The sequence below is a fragment of the Rattus rattus genome, chromosome 6 (assembly GCF_011064425.1).
Source record: "Rattus rattus isolate New Zealand chromosome 6, Rrattus_CSIRO_v1, whole genome shotgun sequence".
In the NCBI taxonomy this organism is placed as follows: Eukaryota; Metazoa; Chordata; class Mammalia; order Rodentia; family Muridae; genus Rattus; species Rattus rattus.
Genome location: NC_046159.1, coordinates 124,205,739 through 124,229,978, shown reverse-complemented (window position 1 = coordinate 124,229,978; position 24,240 = coordinate 124,205,739). Strand labels below are relative to the sequence as shown.

The window sequence follows — 24,240 nt, the reverse complement described above, 5'->3', positions numbered from 1 at the left end:
CATGATTTGTTGAAATGAAGGATGGCACAGTGCCTACAGCCTTGGGTTCCTGGCTCCATGTAGAACAAGGGGCCATCTCTGCTCTCCTGTTTATTTGAGGCTTTTACAGTTGCTCTATCAAGGAATGCTCAGGATTCTTCTGGTCATTTCCTGCTCGAGGTGTGTTTTGTTCTCCTGTTCTGCCTTCTAAACCTTACCTTCTTCCTGCCCAACCTATTTCACAAAGACAAATTATTAAATATTTTCACTAACTATTCACCCCAGCTCTGAATTATTAATTCTTACCCAGGTTTGATGAATTCCCACATTTTCCCTATTGCTTCACTTCAAAATTCTTTGATTTTCTAAAAAAAATTATTATACTAGGATTTATAGTATCTCATATCCTCCTCAAAACCCTTTACCCTCCTATGCTGTCATTTATTTTGATGGCCTCTCTTCATTACATAACACATATTCTCAAATGAATCATTACAACATGCTCAGTGTGTGGACTGTTCCTCGTATGTGTGTTTTCCATGCTAATTTTTTTTTATTAACTTGAGTATTTCTTATGTACATTTCGAGTGTTATTCCCTTTCCTGGTTTCCGGGCAAACATCCCCCTCCCTCCTCCCCTTCCTTATGGGTGTTCCCCTCCTCACCCTCCCCCCATTGCCGCCCTCCCCCAACAATCTAGTTCACTGGGGTTCAGTCTTGCAGGACCCAGGGCTTCCCCTTCCACTGGTGCTCTTACTAGGATATTCATTTGCTACCTATGAGGTCAGAGTCCAGGGTCAGTCCATGTATAGTCTTTAGGTAGTGGCTTAGTCCCTGGGAAGCTCTGGTTGCTTGGCATTGTTGTACATATGGGGTCTCAAAGGCCCCTTCAAGCTCTTCCAGTTCTTTCTCTGATTCCTTCAATGGGGTCCTATTCTCAGTTCAGTGGTTTGCTGCTGGCATTCGCCTCTGTGTTTGCTGTATTCTGGCTGTGTCTCTCAGGAGAGATCTACATCCGGTTCCTGTCGGCCTGCACTTCTTTGCTTCATCCATCTTGTCTAATTGGGTGGCTGTATATGTATGGGCCACATGTGGGGCAGGCTCTGAATGGGTGTTCCTTCTGTCTCTGTTTTAATCTTTGCCTCTCTATTCCCTGCCAAGGGTATTCTTATTCCCCTTTTAAAGAAGGGTGAAGCATTCACATTTTGATCATCCGTCTTGAGTTTTCCATGCTAATTTTGTTTTTGGACGTCCAATTGGTGTGCTCTCCTCTGGAGAAGATGATTCTTCCTGTCTTTAGCATTCCTTAGCTGTCTGCAGTTTTTTGTGTAGTCTGAGTAGTGGGCTTTCCTGTACCTTGGCATGTCTCAGTGTTGTCCTGGTTAGCTCATGTTTAGGCAGATACATCTCCTTAACAGGACCAGGAGACATCATCTCACAGTAAATTCCCTGATGGCCCAGCTTTTCAATGATTACACCCAACTTGTGCAGTGTTCTCTGAGCCTCAGCTGTAGGAATTCTTTGGTAGATGGATCCACTGAGACTGGGATCCCCAACTTTACAAATTGACTGCTTTTCTGTGGAACAGTAGGCCATGTCAGGAAACTTGGTAATTTAGAGCAACTCTGAGACTCCAGAAACTGAGTATCCACTCCTGATAGAGTAGGTGCCTCCCTGCTCCCTGCCAGATTCCTGGGGTAGAATATGTGCTAAGCTCCCTATGTTTGTCAAATAGCACAAAACAGAGTTTTCCATGCTAATGTGTCCCTTCAAGGCAGTGAGAGTTTAGCCAATAAGCTTCCCTTCCTGTACATTCCTTCTCAAAAAGGTATGAAATCTCTGGCCCAACTTGAGAAGTAGGTACACAACTATTTTCCACAACGAACCACTGATAAACAGTTTGGAAGTATGGACTGTCTCTTTTTAAAATTTTTTTATTAGATATATTCCTTAACTTACATTTCAAATGTTATTAACCTTCCCAGTTTCCTGTCCATAAGCCCCAATCCCCTCCCATACACTCCTCCTCCCACATAAGGCTATTCCCCACATACATCGCCCTTACTGCTCCCATATTCCCTTGCACTCGGGGTCCAATCTTGGTAGGACCAAGGGCTTCCACTTCCACTGGTGCCCCAACAAGGCTATTCTCTGCTACATATGCAGTTGGAGCCCTGGGTCACTCCATGTATATCGTCTTTCAGTAGTGGTTTAGTCCCTGGAAGCTCTGGTTGGTTGGCATTGTTGTTTTTTGGGGTTGCAAGCTACTTCAATACTCAGTTCACAGCTCACTGGTTTCCTGCTACCATTTACCTCTATATTGGACATGCTCTGGATGTGTCTCTCAGGAAAGATCTATATCATGTCCCTTTTGGCATGCATTTTTTTTGTATCATCAATCTTATCTAGTTTTGGTGGCTGTATATATATGGGCCACATGTGGGGCAGGCTCTGAATGGCCATTCCTTGAGTTGCTGTTCTAAATTTTGCCTCCAAATCCCCTCCTATGGATATTTTTCCCCTTTTAAGAAGGAGTGCGGGCATCTGCATTTTGATCATCCTTCTTCTTGAACTTCCTTTTGTCTGCGGATTGCATCTTGGGTAATTCAAGCTTTTTGGCTAATATCCCCTTATCAGTGAGTACATATCAAGTGTGTTTCTCTGGGATTGAGTTACCTCACTTAGGATAATATTTTCTAGTTCATTCCATTTGCCTATGAATTTCATGAAGTCATTGTTTTCGATAGCTGAATAGTACTCCACTGTGTAGATATACCACATTTTTTGAATCCATTCCTCTGTTGAAGGGCATCTGGGTTCTTTCCAGCTTTTGGCTATTATAAATAAGGGTGCTGGAAACATAGTGGAGCATGTGTCTTTGTTGTACATTGGAACAAATTTTGGGGATATATGCAGGAGAGGTATAGTTGGATCATCATGTAGTGGAATGTCCAATTTTCTGAGAAACTTTCAGAATATTTCCAGAGTTGTACCAGTTTGCAATCCCACCAACAATGGAGGACTGTTCATCTTTCTCCACATCCCTGCCAGCATCTGCCATCACCTGAGTTTTTTTTATCTTAGCCATTCTGACTTCTGTGAAGTGAAATCTCAGGGTTGTTTTGATTTGCATTTCCCTGATGACTAAGGATGCCGAACATTTCTTTAGGTTCTTTTTGGCTATTCCATAATCCTTGGCTGAGAATGTTTTGTTTAGCTCTGTACCTCATTTTTAATAGGGTTATTTGGCTCTTTGGAGTCTAACTTCTTGAGTTCTCTGTATATTTTGGATATTAGCCAGCTATGAGATGGAGGATTGGTAAATCTTTTCCCAATCTCTTGGCTGCTGTTTTGTCCTAAAGACAGTGTCTTTTGCCTTATAGAAGCTTAGCAGTTTTACGAGGTCCCTTTTTTGATTCTTGATCTTAGAGAATAAGCCATTGGTATTTGGTCCAGGAAATTTTCCTCAGTGCCCATGTGTTCGAGACTCTTCCCCACTTTTTCTTCTATTAGTTTGAGTATATCTGGTTTGATGTGGAGTTCCTCGATATACTTGGACTTAAGCTTTGTACATGGTGATAAGAATGGATCGATTTGCATTCTTCTTCATGCTAACTGCCAGTTGAACTAGCACCATTTTTTGAAAATGCTATCTTTCTTCCATTGGTTGGTTTTAGCTCCTTTGTCAAAGATCAAGTGCCCACTGGTATGTGGGTTCATTTCTGGGCCTTCAATTCTGATCCACTGATCGATCTGCCGGTCTCTTTACCAGTACCCATACAGTTCTTATGACTATTGCTTTTTAATACTGCTTGAAGTCAGGGATGCTGATTCCTCTAGAAGTTCTTTTATTGTTGAGTATAGTTTTTACTATCCTGGGTTTTTTATTTTAAATGAATTTGCAAATTGCTTTTTCTATTTCTATAAAGAATTGAGTAGGAATTTAGATGGGGATTGCATTGAATCTGTAGATTGCTTTTGGCAAAGTGGCCATTTTATAGTAATCCTGATTCCATGAGCATGGAAGATCTTTCCATCTTCTGAGGTCTCCTCAATTTCTATATTCAGAGACTTGAAGTTCTTGCCAAACAAATCTTTCACTTGCTTGTTTAAAGTCACACCAAGATATTTTATATTATTTGGGGCTATTGTGAAGGTTGTCATTTCTCTAATTTCTTTCTCAGCCTCTTTATCCTTTGAGTAGAGGAAGGTTACTGTTTTGTTTGAGTTAATTTAAAACCCCGACACTTTGCTGAAGTTGTTTATCAGCTTAAGTAGTTCTCTGATGGAACTTTTGGGGTCACTTGAGTACACTATCATATCATCTGCAAATGGTGATATTTTGATTTCTTCCTTCCCAATTTGTATCCCTTTGACCTTCTTTCACTGTCTGATTGCTCTGGCTAGGACATTGAGTACTATATTGAATAAGTAAGGAGAAAGTGGTCAGCCTTGTCTAGTCCCTGATTTTAGTGAGATTGCTTCAAGTTTCTCTCCATTCAGTTTGATGTTAGATACTGGTTTGCTGCATATTGCTTTCACTATATTTAGATATGGGCCTTGAATTCCTGATCTTTCCAGGACTTTTATCATGAAGCGGTGTTGAAGTTTGTTAAATGCTTTCTCAGCATCTACTGAAATGATCATGTGGTTCTTATCTTTGAGTTTGTTTATATATAGGATTGCATTGATGGTTTTTCATATATTAAACCATCCCTGCATCCCTGGGATGAAGCCTACCTAATCATGATGGATGATCGTTTTGATGTGTTCTTGGATTTGGTTTGCAAGAATTTTATTGAGTATTTTTGCATCAATATTCATAAGGGAAATTGGTCTGAAGTTTTCTTTCTTTGTGTGGTTTTGGTATAAGAGTAATTGTGGCTTCATAGAAGGAATTTGGTGGTGCTCTGTCTGTTTCTATTTTGTGGAATAGTTTGGAAAGTATTAGTATGAGGTCTTCTATGATGGTCTGATAGAATTCTGCACTGAACCCATCTGAACCTGGGCTTTCTCTGCTTGGGAGACTTTTAATGACTGCTTCTATTTCTTTAGCAGTTATGGAGTTTTTTAAATGGTTTATCTGTTCCTGATTTAACTTCAGTACTTGGTATTTGTCTAGGAAATGATCCATCTCTTCCAGATTTTCAGGTTTTGTTGCATATAGGCTTTTGAAGTAGGATCTGATGATTTTTTGAATTTCCTCTGATTCTGTTGTTATGCTTCCTTTTTTGTATTTCTGATTTTGTTAATTTAGATACACTCTGTGTGTGCTCTCATTAGTCTAGCTAAGGGTTTATCTATCTTGTTGATTTTCTTAGCAAACCAGCTTTTGGTTCTTTTGGTTCTTTAAATAGAACTTTTTGTTTCTACTTGATTTCCGGTCTGAGTTTGATTATTCCCTACATTCTGATCCTCCTCCATGCATTTTCTTCCTTTTGTTATAGAGCTTTTATGTGTACTGTCAAGCTGCTGATATATGCTCTCTACTGTTTCTTTCTGCAGGCACTCAGAGCTATGAGTTTTCCTCTTAGCCCAGCTTTCATTGTGTCCCTTAAGTTTGGGTATGTTGTAACTACATTTTCATTAAATTCTAAGAAGTGTTTATTTCTTTCTTTATTTTTTCCTTGACCAGGATATCATTGAGTAGATCATAGTTCAACTTCCATGTATAGGTGGGTGTTCTTTCCTTATTGTTATTGAATACCAGCTTTAGCCTGTGATTGTCTGTTAGGATGCATGGGATTATTTCTATCTTTCTGTATCTGTTGAGGCCTGTTTTATGACCTATTATATGTTCAATTTTGGAGAAAGTACCATGAGGTGGTGAGAAGAAGGTATATTCTTTTGATTTAGTATAGAAACATCTATAAATATCTGTTAAGTCCATTTGGTTCATAACTTCTTTTAGTGTTTCTATGTCTCTGTTTAATTTCTGTTTCCATGATCTGTCCATTGATGAGAGTGGGGTTTTGAAATCTCCTACTATTATTGTGTCATATGCAATGTGTTCTTTAAGCTTTAGTAAGGTTTCTTTTATGTATGTAGGTGTCCTTGTATTTGGAGCAGAGATATTTAGGATTGAGAATTCATCTTGGTGGATTTTTCCTTTGATGAATATCAAGTGTCCTTCCTCATCTTTTTTGATGACTTTTGGTTGAAAATCGATTTTATTCGATATTAGAATGGCTAGTCCAGCTTGCTTCTTCAGACTGTTTGGAAAGTTGTTTTCCATCCTTTTACTCTGAGGTACTGTCTGTCTTTGTTTCTGAGGTGTGTTTCCTGTAGCCACCAAAATGCTTGGTCCTCATTATGTATCCAGTTTGTTAATCTGTGTCCTTTTACTGAGGAATAGAGTCCACTGATGTTGAGAGATATTAAGGAACAGTGATTGTTGCTTCCTTTTATATTCGTATTTGGAGGTGAGATTATGTTTGTGTGCTTGTAGTCTCTTTGTTTTCTTGCTACAAGATTAGTTTCTTGCTTTTTCTAGGGTGTAGCTTGCCTTCTTGTGTTGGGCTTTACAATTTATTTTCCTTTTAGGTTTGGATTTGTAGAAAGATATTGTGTAAATTTGGTTTTGTCATGTATGTCTTGGTTTCTCCATCTATGTTAATTGAGAGTTTTGCTGGATACAGTAACCTGGGCTGGCATTTGTTTTCTCTTAGGGTCTGTATGACATCTGTCCAGGATCTTCTGGCCTTCATCGTCTCTGGTGAGAAGTCTGGTTTAACTCGTATAGGTCCAACTTTATATGTATTTGACCTTTTTCCCTTACTGCTTTTAATATTCTTTCTTTTGTTTTGTGCATATGGTGTTTTAACTATTATGTGACAGGAGGAATTTCTCTTCTGGTCCAATCTATCTGGAGTTATACAGGCTTCTTGTATGCTTATGGGCATCTCTTTCTTTAGATTAGGGAAGTTTTCTTCTATAATTTTCTTGAATATATTCCCTGGCCCATTTAATTTGGGAGTCTTCTCTTTCTTCTATAACCATTATCCTTACGTTTGATCTTCTCATTGCGTTTTGGATTTTCTGTATGTTTTGGGCTAGGAGCTTTTTGTGTTTTACATTATCTTTGACAGTTGTGTTGATGTTTTCTATGGTATCTTCTGCCCCTGAGATTCTCTCTTATATCTCTTGTATTCTGTTGGTGATGCTTGTATCTACATCTTCTTGTCTCTTCCTTAGGTTTTCTATCTCCAGGCTTTTCTCCCTTTGTGCCTTTTTATTGTTTCTCTTTCCACTTTCAATTCATTCCCCTGTTTGTTTGAGTTTTCTTATAATTCTTTCTTATAATTTCTTTCTTTGTGTTTCCTTTCTAAGGACTTTTACTTGTTTACATGTGTTTTCCTGCATTTCTTTAAGGGCGTTCTTTATGTCTTTCTTAAAGTCTTCAATCACTATCAAAAATGTGATTTTCATTCTAAATCTTGCTTTTCTGGTGTGTTCAGATATCCAGTATTTTTTTTGGTGGGAGAATTGGGCTCAGATGAGTCAAGAAGTCTTGGTTTCTGTTCATCAGGTTCCTGTGCTTCCCTCTAGCCATTGGGTTGTCTGTGGTGTTTGCTTGTCTGTTGTTTCTGAGAGTGACTTGACCCTGCTGTAGGCCTTTGTTTCAGCACTCCTGTTGAACTGTTTTCCTGTTTTATTTCAGCCTTTCCTGAGAACAGGTGCTCTGATTTCGGGTGTGTTGGTGCTCCTGGAGACTTTCCTTGAACTCTAGGCACAGGCAGGAATGAAAGTCTTCTACCCTTGATTGCTTGTAGGTCCTTGCACCCAGCAGGTACAGTTGGCACTATGCAATTCCTTCTTGAATCTGGACTGTGGGCAGAACTAGTTTCCTCTGACTTCAGAGGAGTACCTACACTTCTGAGGGTTCAGCTCTCTCCTCCATGGGATTTGGGTGCAGGGAGCTGTTCAGCCATTTCAGTTTCATCCCAGGTGCAGACCAGAACCATGCAAACAGGCAGCTGTCTGTCCCTATATCCCTGTGTCCAGAGGCACTGTGCAGTTTCCCCTTGTACCAGGGATGTGTGCAGAGGTGTGCAGAGGTGGCAGTCTGTCCTGCAGTCTCAGGATGTCTGCATTCCTGGTTGATCAGCTCTCTTCCCCATGGGATTTGGGTGCAGGGAACTGTGGGAATGTATCAGTTCACTTCTGGGCAGAGCCAGAAAGAGGAAGTGCCCTGACGCAGAGGACTTCTGCCTCTGCGTATCCCAAATCCACCAGACAGGTGACTTGGTAGCAGAAAAGTGGGTCTTACCTGTTCTGTGAGGTGTGTCTCTGATTCTGGAGACTGTCTTACAGCTCGAGGCATGGGCAGGAATCAATAGGTCCTGCCTGTGATTGCTCATAGGTCCTTGCACTCAGCGGGACCTATTTAAGCAATAGTGATTTAAGGGTTCCCTCTTGGGCCTGGACTGTGAGCAGAGGGTAGTCTCCTCTGATTTCTCAGTAGTATCCACACTTCTGAAGGTCCAGCTCTCTCCTCCATTGGATTTAGGTGCAGGGAGCTGTTCGGCTGGTTCAGTTTCTACCTAAGTGCAGACCAGAACTGTGGGTACTGGTGACTGTCTGTTCTTATATCCCTGTGCCCACAGGCACTACGCAGTTTCCCCTAGGACCAGTGATGTGGGCAGAGGTGTGTAGAGGTGGTAGTCTGTCCTGTGGTCCCAAAAGGTCTGCATTCCTGGGTGGTCAGCTCTCTTCCTCAAGGGTTTGGGTCCGACTGTCTCTTTCATGTGTCACTGCAGCAGTTAGTTGGAGTAGGCCTTTGCTTACAGAGCCTTGCTGTATAAACCTCCCATAGAAAGTCTCTTTGTATTTCCAGAAAAACATTGCCATCTTCCTGGCTGAGCTAAGCCTGCAGTCCCAGCCCCATCTCAGGGCTAGATGTCTCCTCAACCCCCAGGTGCTGACCTTTTCATGGACCAGTGGCTCCTTGACATTTCATTCACAACTTCTCTGTGTAAATTTCTGGCAGCAACTAGATGCCCAGGAGTCAGGGAATATCAAGTTCCACCTATGTATATCCTAGATTGCATTTTCCTGTTCTAAGAGCCAAGTCTCAAATCTTTCCTGAAGGCCAGGAAGCCCAGGCCCAACAGTGGTTGCACTGTAGAAACGGAGTCCAGCTCCCTGCATTGGCAAGATTGAACATGGACCCACAGTTATTTGTCCTGGTCTTTTTCTGTTGCAAAGACAAGTTTTCTTGATAAATATTTAGAATATTTTAAACATTTTGCTCCTTGTTTATGTAATATATTACAGTAGAATATGGACTAAGAAGTATGAAATTATTTCATCTCATACCCTTGATTTTTAGCTCATAATCCTTTACTATGTATCTAGGAATTATTTTACAACAGTATAGGCCTCACACTTACTAAATGTTCATTAAAGGAAATGCTGAGTTCTACATAAAATAACCTCTGCATTTCTCATGTCCCTTGTGCAGGTTTCTCTGAAATCTGGAGAAGCCTCCTGCACCTAGAAGGACATGGAAGACTCCTGTGGAGCCTATCTTTCAAGACTGGGTGGATACTTTTCATTTAATTATGATCATGGAATGCGATGACCTTAGTCTATTATAACTGTATTTTTAATTTCCAACCTGATTTTACATGCCAAAAGATAAAAAGTAAGTATATGTTCACAGTGATATTTGATTCCAGGCTATTTTGATAGAGGTATCATGGCAGAAGATTGAAGTGAGATGTTGGATGCAGAGTCAGTAAGAATTTGGAGAAAGCCCAGGATTTCAAATTGCTTAGAAAGAGAACATGATTGGATCATTCTACTGTATTGGTTATTTTTGTCTTTTTGTCTTTAGTCAGGGAAAGAACAGATTATTCATTATCAGAGCTGAATTGTCTCTCCCAGTCCACATGACAAGACCTTGCATGAGAAAACCATCAGCTGACATGTCTGTAGAGATCATTCTGTACCAGAAACAGTTTCAGTTTTGTTGGGGGTACTGGCTTGTTTTGTGTGTCAACTTGACACAATCAGGAGTTATCACAGTAAAGGAACCTTAGTTGGGGAAATGCCTTCATGAGACACAGCTGTAAGGCATTTTCTCAGCTAGTGGTCAAGGGGGCAGGATCCAGCCCATTGTCAGTGGTGCGGTTCCTGGGCTGGTGGTCTTGGATTACATAAGAAAACAAACTGAGCAAGCTAGGGGAAGCAAGTCAGTAAGAAACATCCCTCAATTTCCTCTGTATCAGCTCTTGCTTCCTGACCTGCTTGAGTTCCAGTCCTGACTTCTTTTGGTGATGAACAGCCATGTGGCAGTGTATGCCGAATATACCATTTCTTTCCCAACTTGCTTCTTGGTCATGATGTTTTTGCAGATGTAGAAACCTTGACTAAGTGGGTATATATACAGCACGTTCTTTCACCCCTAGGGTCCTTTGACACAGGTACAGGAGTCACTCTCCATATATTGTAGAGGAGGTGACTGGAGCTCTAAGTACTTAAAGTCAGTCTCTGAGGAAATGGCAGTGTGTAGACTTTGATTCAGAGTTCAAATTGGTAACCAATTCTTCTGGAGATTTATTAAGAATATTTGGGCTGGCCAGGCAACGTTGGCACATGTCTTTAATCCAATCTCTTGGGAGGTAGTGGTGCTACACAGAGAAAAGCTCTGTGAGAAACAGTGGCAAGGATATTAAAAATAGGGAGAGAAGAGGAAAAAGTGTAGTAGAAACAGACACACACACACACACACACACACACAGAGAGAGAGAATGAATATCTGTCATGGTTGTAAAGGTGCAGAATAAAGCAGACACTGAAATAAAATGACCCTGTCCACTGGAACCTATGGGCACCAAGTCCACTAGGAGGAAATATTTCTAATTTTATTCAATCTTCTCCATTCAAACTAAACAGATATGTAAAGCTATTTTGCGTCTGATTATCAAATGAGTTGTGGCTCTTGCCCCAGAATGACCCAAACCCATGGACCTGGAGAGGGAACTAATTCTTAGAATTCATGGAAATTTTTAATGTACAGGAAAGTTTATATTCTGAGGTAGCTGCCTCACAATAGTGCAGTCAATTCAGCCTTTATTGGAAAGCATTAAGACAGTGGAGACAGTAAGGATGGCTTTGAGGTAGTGTGAGCTGGAGCTGACGTTGGTGACATGGAATCGGGATTAGGTGACATCTTGTTGCCATCTCATTGTAGGTTGGCATTTGTGAACAAGGCTGTATTTTGTAATGAAGTGTTTTCTCTTTTCTTCTCAGGTTTTTGGTATTTGCTTCAAACCAACACACAATGAATAAAGACAACATACTCCCCTCTGACACTAACATGAAAATCACCTTGTTCTCCGAATTGAGTGTTGGGATCTCAGCTAACAGTGTCCTGTTTTTTGCCCACCTCTGCATGTTCTTTGAAGAGAACAGGTCTAAGCCCATTGATCTCTGCATTGCTTTCTTATCCTTAACCCAACTAATGCTGCTTGTAACCATGGGACTCATAGCTGCAGACATGTTTATGTTTCAGGGGATATGGGATTCTACCACGTGCAGGTCCCTTATCTATTTTCACAGACTTTTGAGGGGTTTCAACCTTTGTGCTGCCTGTCTACTGCATATCCTTTGGACCTTCACTCTCAGTTCTAGAAGCTCCTGTTTAACAACATTTAAACATAAATCTCCCCATCACATCTCAGGTGCCTTTCTTTTCTTCTGTGTTCTCTATATGTCCTTTAGCAGTCACCTCTTTGTATTGGTCATTGCTACCTCCAATTTAACCTCAGATCATTTTATGTATGTTACTCAGTCCTGCTCTCTTCTACCCATGAGTTACTCCAGAACAAGCACATTTTCCTTACTGATGGTCACCAGGGAAGCCTTTCTTATCAGTCTCATGGCTCTGTCCAGTGGGTACATGGTGATTCTCCTATGGAGGCACAAGAAGCAGGTCCAGCATCTTCACAGCATCAGCCTTTCTTCAAAATCATCCCCACAGCAAAGGGCCACCAGGACCATCCTGCTGCTTATGACCTTGTTTGTGGTTTTCTACATTTTAGGCACTGTTATCTTCCACTCAAGGACTAAGTTCAAGGATGGGTCAATCTTCTACTGTGTCCAAATTATTGTGTCCCATAGCTATGCCACCATCAGCCCATTTGTGTTTGTTTTTTCTGAAAAGCACATAATCAAGTTTTTTAGGTCAATGTGTGGCAGAATAGTAAATACTTGATTATTCACTGATGAGTATGGATCATGAATATAGTCTAGTAAATTGTGATCAGAGTTATGGCTCATGACATATTAAAAACATTGTCTAATTTAAGTTTAACATATAAAATTATCTTATTTCTCTTAAATGTGTTTACTTTATGTGTATAAAAGTATGTAAAAGAAAATTAATCCACAAACTACACCTTTTTTTCAAAATAAAATTTCATTTGAATGTTTATTTATTCACTTTACATCCTAATGTCAGCCCCCTCTCTTCTCAGTACCCCTCACACAAGTCCTCCCTCCATATCCTCTCCCCTTCTGTTCTGTCAAGTGTAGTCTACTTTGGGTACCATTTCCTTCAATGTGGCACATCATCAATTCCCTGCAGGACTAGGCATATCCTCTCCCACTGAGGCAAGACAAGGAGACACAGTTAAGGGAAGAGGATTCACCAGCTGGCAGTAGATTCAGGGACAGCACCCATTCTAATTCTTGGAGGACTTACATGAAGACGAAGCCATACATACATCTGATACATATTTGCAGCAGACATAGGTCCATCCTGTGGTGGCTCTTTGGCTGGTAGTTGAATATCTGGGACCACCGAAGTGTCCAGGTTTGTTGAATCTGTTGGTCTTCCTATGGTGTCCCTGTCCTCATCTGTTCCCTGAATCCTTCAGCCAACACTTTCATAAGACTCGCAGAGATCCATCCAATGTCTGGCTGTGCTTCTCAGTATCTCTTTCCATTGGCTGCTGGAATGTCCAGCCTGTTCTTAGTCTTTGGTTGCTGGTTTAGTCTCAGTGAGCACTCTAGGATCTTTTAGTTTTATCTGTTGGTCTTCATGCCCATTGGATCCTATCAGAGAACAGGTATGCTAGACTCCTGTCTCCATGCATAACAGGGTCTCATTAATAGTGTCAAGGATTGATTGTTGCCCATGGGATAGTTTTCAAGTTAGGCCTGGAATTGGTTGGTGTTCCTTTCTTCTCCGCTCTATTTGTGTCACTGCACATCTTGTAGGTAGGACACATTATAGGTAGAAGGTTTGTCCTTAGCTCTCCACTGGGAGTTTTTTTTGGCTACAGGAAACAGCTACTTCTGGATCCCTTATCTCCAGTGCTAGAACTCTCAGGTAGAGTTGCCCCCAGAGAAACCCTGGAACCTCCCCATCCCAGGTCTCTGACATGTCCCAGAAATGTTGCCCTTACTGATTTCTATCTTTCTCCTGCTCTCTGTATACATGATTCCTCCCCATCCCTTCTCCCATCTTGTTGCCTCTTTCCATCCGCCTTCAATATCTTTTTTATTCAGTCTTATGAGAAAGATGCAACCATTCTCTCTTGGGCCCTCCTTGTGAATTGGCTTCTTTGGTTCTGTTGGTTATAGTGTGGTCATCTTGTACTTTATGGTTATTCTCCACGTAGAATTATGTACGAACCATGCATGTGCTTTTTGCTCTGGGTTACCTCATTCATGATGATATTTATAGTTCTCTCATTTGCCTGAAAAATTTATGATGTATTGAATTCTTCTAATTCCATTCATGATGTATTGAATTTTCTATTTCCATTCTTCTAAACGTGGACATACAGTTAGACCAGCACTATTTTTTGAAGATACTTTTATTTTTATCAATGTATAATTTTGGTTCTTTATCAAATCACATTTTTTTTAGGTCTATTGGTTTATTTCTAGGAATTTGAGTTGATTCCACTGAACAACCAGTCTGTGTGTGTACCATTACCATGAATATTTTTGTTATTATTGCTCTGTAGTACAGCTTGAGGTCAGAGACAGTCATTTCTCCTGATGTTCTTTTGTAGTTCAGGATTGTTTTGGATATCCTGGGTTTTTGTTTTTCCATATGAAATTGAGAATTGCTCTTTTCATATGTGTGAAATATTGTGTTGGAATTTTAACTGGAATTGCACTTAATCTGCAGTTTGATTTAGGTAAGATGGCCATTTTCCATGTTAATCATACCAGTCATCTCATTAGCTTCTGAAAATGACCTTAACAATTAATATGGGGAATTTTTCTATCTCCTGAAATCTTTTTCATTTTCTTTCTTCAGGGACTTGACTTTTTTTTGTCACATCTTTAACTTGCTTTGTTAGAGTTACACTAAGATATTTTATATTATTCATGGGCTTTTTAAAGGGTGTTGTTCCCCTAATTTCTTTCTTAGCCCACTTACCATTTGTATAAAGGAACACTACAGATTTCTTTGAGTAAATTTTGTTATCTAGCCACTTTGATGCAGGTGTTATCAGCTTTAGAATTTCTCAGTAGAATTTTTGGAGAATATATATAATTTTTATATATACTATTATATCATCTACCAATAGTGATATTTTGACTTCTTTATTTGTATCCCCTGGGTCCCCTTTCATTGTCCTATCACTTTTGCTAGAATTTCAATATTACATTGGATAGGAATAGAGTGGGCAGCCTTGTCTTGTCTCAGATTTCAGTGGAATTTGCTTTAAGTTTGCTCCATTGAATTTGATATTGGATATCAGCTTGTTTTATATCGCCTTTATTATTTTTATGTATGTGCCTTGAATCCCTGATTTCTCCAAGACATACATCATGAAGGGGGGATGGATTTTGTTAAGATCATTTTCAGAAGCTAATGACATCATTTTATTTTTCCTTTCAGTTTGTTTAAATGGTAGATTACATTGTTATATTTCCATATGTTGAAACATCCCGGCATCTCTGGGACAAACCCTACTTTACTATGGTGGATGATCTTTTTGATATGTTCTTGGATTCACTCTGCAAGTATTTTATTAAATATTTTTTGTATCAATGTTCACAAGAGGAATTTATCTGTAATCCTCTTTCTTTGTTGAATCTTAGTGCAGTTCAGATATCAAGGACTGCAGTCTCATAAAAGGAATTTTACAATTTCCTTCTTTTTCTGTTTTGTGAAATTATTTGAGGAATATTGATATTAGCTCTTCCTTGAATGTCTAATATATTGCCAAAACCTGGTCCTGGGCTTTTTTTGGTTGGGAGACATTTTATGACTGGTTCTCTTTCCTTAAGAGCCACTAGGACTATTTAAATAGTCTACCTGATCTTGATTTAACTTTGGTAAGTTATATCTATTGCAAAAATATGCTTTACTTTTAGATTTTTTAAAAAAATTTGAAGTAAAAATTTCTATGTAAGACCTAATGATACTTTGAATTTCCTCTGTGACTGCAGTAATGACCCCCGTTTTCTTATTTTGATAATTTGAATATTTTTTCTGTGCCATTTAGTTAGGTTAGCTAAAAATTTGCCTATCCTGTTGATTTTCTCAAAGAACCCATTCTTTGTTTCATTGGCTCTTTCTGGTGTTCTCCTTTTTTCTATTTTATTGGTTTTATCCCTGAGTTTGACTTTTATCCGGCTGTCTATCCCTCTTCGGTGGGATTATTTATTTTTGTTACAGAGCTCTCAGGTGTACTGTTAATTCACGTGTATGAGAACTTACTAATTTATTTTTTTAGTATATATTTTAATAAATGCAGAATTTTCTATTTTAATAAGCAAAATAAAAAAAGTAAGAGTGAAAAGTTAGGTATGACAAGGTGAGGGTACATTGCACTCTTCAAATGGTGAGGCTACAGTGCACTCCAGTCTCTGTTTGTATATAGGATTTGGAGTATCTCATTTTGTCCTAGACAGACAGATATAGCAGTAGGTTTGCTGTGTTTTCTCTTTTTAACCATGTTTTGAAATTTTTATTTATTTTTTAATTATTATTCTTCATTTTTTTTGTACATTCCAGTTGTTATCTCCCTCCCAGTCCTCCTTGTAAATGCTCCTCATCCCCTACCTCCTCACCCTCACCAAGAGGGTGTCCCCACACTCAACCTCACTGCACCAGACCTCCACAATCCCTGTGCCCTCAAGTGTCTCAGAGCTTAGTTATATGTTCTCTCAATGTGGTCAGACCAGGCAATCCTTTGCTGTATATGTGTTGGGGGGATCTTATCAGCTGGTGTATGTGGCCTGGTTGGTGGCTCACTCTCAGAGAGATCTTTGATTTCCAGGTTAGTTGAGACTGCTGGTCTTATCATGGAGTCACCTTCCTCCTCAGCTCTATCCATCCTTTCCCTAAAGAAGGCGGAGGGACACTCTAGAGTGTACTAGAAATGTAGGAGGTGAGTGATAGACAGGACTCAAAGGGAGAGACCTTAGATGGTGGGGTGGCAGGCTGTGAAAATACCCAGATTCTTGGTCAAGATAGGTTGAATCCCTGGAGACCATAAATGGGATGGCAGGCATATTCCAAGTCTCCCAGGAGAAGAAGGCCCCACTAGCTGCAGTCCCACACAAAACCCCGTAGAGAGGTTTGAGACAGACCAATCCCATAGGGCAATGACCGAAGCCCCTCCTCCATAGTTGAGAAAGTGAACACAGGTTACATGGGCTATAGACATATCAGTCATAGAAACAGTGTCACACCCCCAAATATGTGGATGAGTTCTTCCCAAGCTCTCAAGCCAAACCAGTAGGAAGTACCTGCTGTCAGACACTGACCTGTCCAAAAACTGTATTTAAGACTTGTGTTCAGGATCAAAAGTGTGAAGGAATAATTCCATCTTCTGAGAGATTCTGTCATAAGAGTTGTAACACTGACACTTGGGGAAGAGTTCTGCTCTCCTAACATTGCCACCAGAAGCTCCCCTGCCCCCCTCCCCAGCTAGTCTGTATCCTGCTGGCTCAGCCTAGCCCCAGAAAAGTAACATGGCTGTGGTGGAAAAAGAGCAGTCCCCTCTCCCTGTCTTATCTTTCTTCCCTTTACCCAAACCCATGCATCAAGCCAGGCCAGAGTTCTCTGTCGAGAGCCCCTTTCCACAGGCACCACAGCCCAACATTAGAAGAAATGCTCAATAGTGGGGAGAAGGAACTTGTATAGTTCATCTCCAGTAGAAAGAGTGGAGGGACTAAGTTGCCATTCCACAGTCAAAAGTTCTGACCCAGAATTGTTCCTGTCTAAAAGAACTATAGGGAAAAAATTGAGAAGAGCTTGAGGAAAGGAGATTCAGTGAATGTCCCGAATTGGTATCTAACTCTAAAGCCAGACAATATTATAGATAGTAGGCTGTGTGTACATTCAGGAACCTAGCATGGCTGCCCTCTGAGAGGACAAAGAAGCAGCTGAGTCAGATACATACTTTACAAATGTTTTTAGTAATTTTAAATTTTTTCATTTTTCAAGTTCATTAGTGTTTTGTTTGCATGTATGTCTTTGTAAGGGTGTTGCATGGCCTGGAACTGAATTTACAGACAGTTGTTAATTGACACATGAGAGGTGGGAATTGAACTCAGGCTCCCTGGAAGAGAAGATAATGCTCTTAATTACTGAGCCATCTCTCCAGCAAAGCTTGCTTTTTGAATCCAATTGTTTGGAAAAGCTTTTGAAGGTCATTTGTTGTGAGGTAATATATATCTTTTGTGTTGAGGTGTGTTACTTGCATGCAGCAGCAAGATGAATCCAATTTTCACATCCATTCTGTGTCTTTTTATTGGGGAATCATGTCCATTGATATTGAGAGATGTTAGTGACCATTGATTATTAGTTACTTTGTTTTGATGTTGGTGGTAGTATTGTGTGTGTGTGTGTGATTCTCTTCATTTGTTGTGTTTTCATGTGTGTTTTTCTTGGGTGTAGCTACTCTCTTTTTGTTAGAGTTTTCCTCTTAGTATCTTCTGTGGGGTTGGTTTTTGTAGATATATAATTTGCAAATTGTATTTTATCATAGAATATCTTGGTTTCTCCATGTATGGGGATTGAAAGTTTTTCTGGGCATAGTAGTCTAGCGTGGCATCTATGGTCTCTAAGAATTGGTTAGCTATCTGTCCAAACCATTCTGACTTTTAGAATCTCTTTTGAGAAATCAGTTGTAATTCTAATCAGTCTGTTTTACATGTTGCTTGGTTCCTTTTCCTTACAGATTTTAATTTCTTTTGTTGTTCTGTACAGTTAGTGTTTTGATTAGAATCATATGGTAGGAGGATCTCTTTTCTGGTCCAATGTATTTTGTGTTTCATAAGCTTCTGGTAAATTTATAGGCATCCCTTTCTTTAGGTTCAGTAAATTTTCTTCTCTGAGTTTTTTGGACTTTTTTCCTGGGTCTTTGAGCTGGGAACCTTGTTATTCTTTTATTCCTGTTACTGTTGGCTTTAGTCTTTTCATGGTGCCCCAGATTTGCTCAATGTTTTGTGTGAGGGATTTTCAATGTTATCATTTTCTTTGACAGCGGATTTTATTTCTTCTATTGTACTTCAACCCCTAAGAGTCTCTTCCAAATCTTGTGTTCTGTTGATGATGTAACATCTGTTGTTCCTGTTCCCTTATATAGATTTTCCAATTCCAGAATTCCCTCAGTTTGTGTTTTCTTTATTGTTTCTCTTTCAATATTCATGTCCTGAACAATTTCCTTCACCTATTTTTATTCTTGTTTTTGTTGTTGTTTTCTTGGCAGTCCTTAAAGGTTTTCTTGATTTCCTGAACATTTTGTCTTTTTATCATTTTCTTTAAGGGATTTTTTTGTTCATTCCTTCTATAAGGACTTCTGTAATCTTAATAAAGTTGGAAAATCGATTTTATTGGATATTAGAATGGTTACTGTAGCTTGCTTCTTCAGACCATTTGTTTGGAAAGTTGTTTTCGAGCCTTTTACTCTGACATACTGTCTGTCTTTGTCCCTGAGGTGTGTTTCCTGTAGGGAGCAAAATGCTGGCTCCACATTACATATCCAGTGTGTTAATCTGTTTCTTTGTATTGGGGAACTGAGTCCATTGATGTTGAGAGATATTATGGAATAGTGATTTCTACTTCCTGTTCTCTTTGTTTTTGAAGTTGAGATTATGTTTGTGTGCTTGTCTTTTCTTTGTTTTATTGCAAAACAATTAGTTTCTTGCTTTTTCTAGGGTATAGCTTGCCTCCTTGTGTTGGGCTTTACCATTTATTATCCATTGTAAGGCTGGTTTTGTAGAAAGACATTGTGTAAATTTGGTTTTGTCATGGAATATCTTGGTTTCTTCCTCTATGTTAATTGAGACTTTTGCTGGATACAGTAACCTGGGCTGGCATTTATGTTCTCTTAAGGTCTGTATGACATCTGTCCAGGATCTTCTGGCTTTCATAGTCTGTGGTGAGAAATCTGGTGTAATTTTGATAGGTCTGCCTTCATAAGGTACTTGACCTTTTCCCCTTACTTCTTTTAATATTCTTTGTTTTGTGCATTAGGTGTTTTGAGTATTATGTGGCAAGAGGAATTTCTTTTCTGGTCCAATCTATTTGGAGTTCTGTAGGCTTCTTGTGTGTTTATGGGCATTTCTTTCTTTAGGTTAGGGAAGTTTTCTTCTTTGATTTTGTTGAAGATATTTACTGGTCCTTTGGGTTGGAAGTCTTCACTCTCTTCTATACCTATTATCCTTAGGTTTGATCTTCTCATTGTGTTTTGGATTTTCTGTGTGTTTTGGGCCAGTAGCTTTTTCCATTTTACATTATCTTTGACAGTTGTGATGATGATTTCTATGGAATCTTCTCCTCCTGAGTTTCTCTCTACTATCTCTTGTATTCTGTTGGTGATGCTTGCATCTATGGCTCCTTGTCTCTTCCTTTGTTTTTCTATAACCAGGGTTGTCTCTCTTTGTGCTTTCTTTATTCTTTCTATTTCCATTTTCAATTCATTGACCTCTTTGATTTTGTTTTCCTATAATTCTTTCAGGGATTTTTATGTTTCCTCTAAGGGCTTCTACTTGTTTACTTGTGCTTTTCTGCATTGCTCTAAAGCAGCTCTTTATGTCTTTCTTAATGTCTTCCATCATCATGATCAAATGTGATTTTAAATCTAGATCTTGCTTTTCTTGTGTGTTTGGACATTCAGTATTTGCTTTGGTGGGAGAATTGGGCTCCGATGATGCCATGTAGTCTTGGTTTCTGTTACTTGGGTTCCTGTGCTTGCCTCTTGCCATTAGGTTGTCTCTGTTGTTACCTTGTTTTGATATTTCAGACAGTTCCTGGACTACCCTATAGGCCTGTGTGTCAGGAGTACTGTAGACCTGCTTTCCTGTTTTCTTTCATCCAGTTATGGGAACAGAGTGTTCTGCTTTTGGCGTGTCATCATTTCTGTCCACTGTCTTTCAGCTGTTCCTGTGGGCGGGAACCAGAAGGGCCTGCCTCTACTTCTCCTGGGTCCTTGTGGGTAGGCGGCTCAGATAGTGCTAGGTGTTTTCCTCTAGATTCAGAAGGTTGGGCAGAGAGTGGTCTCCTCTGATTTCCCTGGTGTGTCTGTCCCTCTGAAGGTCTAGTTCTCCCTCCCTTGTGATTTGGGTACAGGGAACTCTTTGAGTGGGTCCGTTCAGATCTAGGTGCAGTCTTGACCGCAGGGCTCCTGTAGCTTGAATGCCCCTATCTTCCTGTTCCTGTAGGCCCTATACAGTTTCTTCTTGGGCCAGGGATGTGGGCAAAAGTGGGAAGAAGTAGCGGTCTTTCTTCCCTGCAGTCTCAGGATTGCTCACATGTCTGGGCAATCAGCTCTCTCTCCCACGGGGTTTGGGAGCAGGGAGCTGTGAGCCGGGATCAGCTACATTTGGGTGCCAGCTAGAAACTGGAAGTGTCCAGTCCCAGAGGAATTGTCCCTTGTGTGTCCTGAGTCCACCAGGCAGGTTACTTGGATCAGAAAAGTTGGTCTTACCTCTGGTCTCATGCCTGAAGTCACTCCTCAGGACTGGGTTTCAGCTCTCCATGAGGGCAACAAGCAGAAGGACCTGTCCCTCCTTCACCTGGATTCCTGTGCACAGAAATGTGGGCAGAGAGTAGTCTCCTCTGGTTTCCCAGGTGTGTCTGCCACTCTGAAAGTCTAGCTCCCCTTCCCCCAGGATTTGGGTGCAGGGAGCTGTTGGACTGGAGTCGTTCACATCTGGGCACAGTCTGGACCTCAGGGCTCCTGCAGCTTGACTGTCCCTATCTTCCTGTGCCAGAGGCCCTATACAGTTTCCTCTTGGGCCAGGGATGTGGGCAAAGGTGGGCAGAAGTGGCGGCCGCTCCTGCCCTGCAATCTCAGGATTGCCCACACGTCTGGGCTATCAGCTCTTTCTCCCACAGTGTTTGGGAGCAGTATTATATTCTTTATATGATGAGTTTGATTGCCTTGGTCTCAATTTCAGCAGAAGTCAGAAACAAAGCCAAAAATGTGGCAGAAGGCTGAAGAGTAGGAGGAGAAGGAGGGAAGGAGAAGTATTAGCAGCAAACTATTAAACCTTAATTGCAAAACACTGTTAACAATGTATTTATCCTACCTTAGCAATGGTATCTATTATCTTTATGCTAGTGTGAAATCCATGAACTAGGAAATGGGAACAATCTCATAAAACAATGACTTTAGGGGAAGAGTCATTTAAACCATTTGAAAACTTTGATCTTGTAGAGGCAAACATCTCAGATGCCTCTTTGATCCAGAAGACTGACCAGGAAGGGGGCATGCCATCTTGCTATCACCAGTGTCACCTGGCCAGGAGAGACACATGACATTTCTGCTGTCATCCTGCTATCTGCTAATATTGCACCACGCTTTTGTCAATCAGACATGCAAGTTAAACTATGTGGTATAAACGTCTCTAAATGATCTATGACAGGAAGAAATGTACACAGTAACTTCTAGACTTGTCATCTCATGAGTAGCAGTGTGATGGAGATGGAACCATCAGCAAATCATAGGCATCCTATGGAGTGGTCCTTCTCAGCCAAGTCTTCACTGCTTACACAGCCCAGCATAGCATGGCCTCAGAAGAGAGGGACAGAGGTTGTACACAATCAGCAATGTCATTTAAGACACATCACCCAATCAGAAAAGAATGACTGCTATGTGAGTTTCCTGAGAAAACCTCTTTTGGTGTGAATACATATCCTTAATTACACAGTGAAAACACAGGCTTATTCATAGATACCTGACACTCTGTGTAAAAAGAAGTAAATCACAGAAAAGTTGATATAGGTTTGGGAAAGTTGGTCCCATGTGAAAAAAAGGGCAGAAATAGTTTGATGGACAGATCAGGAAAGTGATATAGTCAAGGAGGATGAAATGACCAAGAAAAACCAGAACTCTCTTTTACTAGAGTCACTTGTGGGAATGTCCCCTGCAAGATGACAGAGTTACCTTTCCCTGCACTGCAGAGTTCAATGAAGCTATGACTGCAGACACAGTGCTATGCAGGGAGAGCCATGTATTGCCTGGCATCACTAAATGAGCCTCACACAGATGACAAGTGCTCAGGACAGTTACCTGAACTTGTGATATTGAGGGAGATAGAGAGTGTAATGGGAGGAGGAAACCCCTCTGCAGATGTCCTGAAGGATTGTGCTTATAGAACTGTAAGTGCACTGACGCAAGGAGAAGTAGGAAGGACAGACACATCTTTTTCATCCTCTCAATAGGAAGTCAGCCTGCCATGTCCTGGTGTGGAAAGGGCATGTGAAATGCATGGAGTATGTCAGCTTTGATGGGCTCCTGTCTGCTCTTCCATTCATAGATCTGTGAATCATGTTCTCACCATCACACAGCCTACACTTACCATGTTCTCATCCCCTCATCCCCTCTGTGAGCTAATGTGAGATTGACATGGGTTTAGAATGGGAAAAGACTTTTCCACAGGCAAGTGGGATTGGGATGAGTTGGAACTGAATCATGTCCTCTCTTTGTTGCACAATTCTATCTGGAGAACTAGGAAGATTTGGGAGACACTGGTGCACCAAGGAAGAAAGCCACCAGCAAACAGTTGTCAGCACTGTGTCCATTGGGGGCATGAAGTACAAGACTGTAGGACTGCTATGGCAGATGCCTAGAGAACAACTGGAATAGGAAATGGTGGCTACTTCTGACAAGTATCTTGTCACTTTTTAAAAAAAATAAAACCATTTTGAGTACCTCTTGAGTTTCAGACTAGTAGCTAGGATGTCAAACAACATTTACACACATACCCAGAATCAGAATTAGAGTTAAGTCCTCTCTTGAACTACAGACAACAGGAGTCTACAGAGAAGCCTCAGCTCTGCCTCAGCTGTCAGCCTGGGAGACCACAGCCTGGAGCAGACTTTGCTTGCCATTTCAGCTCAGTGAGAACATACTAGCCAAGACCAGCTCTCTGTACAGCTCTTCCTCTCTCTTTCCCTCTGAGTATTAGTTACTGCATGTGAGCACTAAGAAAGACATGTGCTTGTGTTTGCCTGTTCTAATGGGCTTATGAAAAGATAGAGATGGAGAAAATCTGAAAGCTAATCACACAGCTTTACAGGGTTAGGCTTTACAGACTCTCTCTGACTAGGGCAATGGAAGGATTCACAGACATAGTTTCTCTTGAGCTCTTGGAATTTGGATCCTGGTTCTTTAGACATCAGGAATGGAAACTACCACTGTGTTCAGTGTGTAATTAATATCTAAGAACCTCCTCAGGTAGATCTCCTTACAGGACATTTATAGTATGCAGTCAACTAGCCAAGAGCACTGGTGTGTAATTTCTGAGAGTGAATCTGGATAAAATGACTTCAGGAGAAAATATTGGTGGGAACTTTGAAGTAATGGGAGGTTGTCTCCTACTAGATGATGCTGGCACATCGAGGACATTTCCTTCCAAGCACACTGGAATTAATTTTCATTACTCAAAATACAGAAATGACATACATCACAAGTAGTTTTATTTCGGTTAAGAATATAACAAAAGTAAAAGGATGTATTTTAATAAAGATATGAAATGAAACCATCAATTTTATAACAGATACACAATTAGTTTTAAATTACTAAACTATAAAACATCATGCAAGGAGCAAACATGGAGTTCTTCATTGTCAGTCAATTAAAACAAAATGTAAATATAAAACTTTGATGATTCCAAAGGGGAATTAACTGATTTTTAGGTGTTTCATGAAATATCTTAAGATGAAAACATGCTCTACACCCTGTAGAACAAAGTCCCCAAAGCTGAGGGGCCATTAGTGCTCATCATCTCCTCTGCAGATGCTGAAAACCTTCCTGAAGCCCCTAGCTCC

At 40.4% G+C, this 24,240-nt stretch overlaps 1 protein-coding gene across 1 annotated transcript; it reads left to right on the top strand.

The window, feature by feature from the left end:
• Nucleotides 1-11,240: 11,240 nt before the first annotated feature.
• On the top strand, nucleotides 11,241-12,388 carry LOC116902954 (vomeronasal type-1 receptor 101). The gene has a single exon (XM_032905279.1). The coding sequence runs from the start codon at nucleotides 11,266-11,268 to the stop codon at nucleotides 12,196-12,198; it is 933 nt and encodes a 310-aa protein (XP_032761170.1). The 5' UTR covers nucleotides 11,241-11,265; the 3' UTR covers nucleotides 12,199-12,388.
• The last annotated feature ends 11,852 nt before the right edge of the window (nucleotides 12,389-24,240 follow it).

Excerpts from the sequence above, each read along its gene's own strand:
- LOC116902954 (XM_032905279.1), top strand. The coding sequence starts at position 11,266 with ATGAATAAAGACAACATACTCCCCTCTGACACTAACATGAAAATCACC.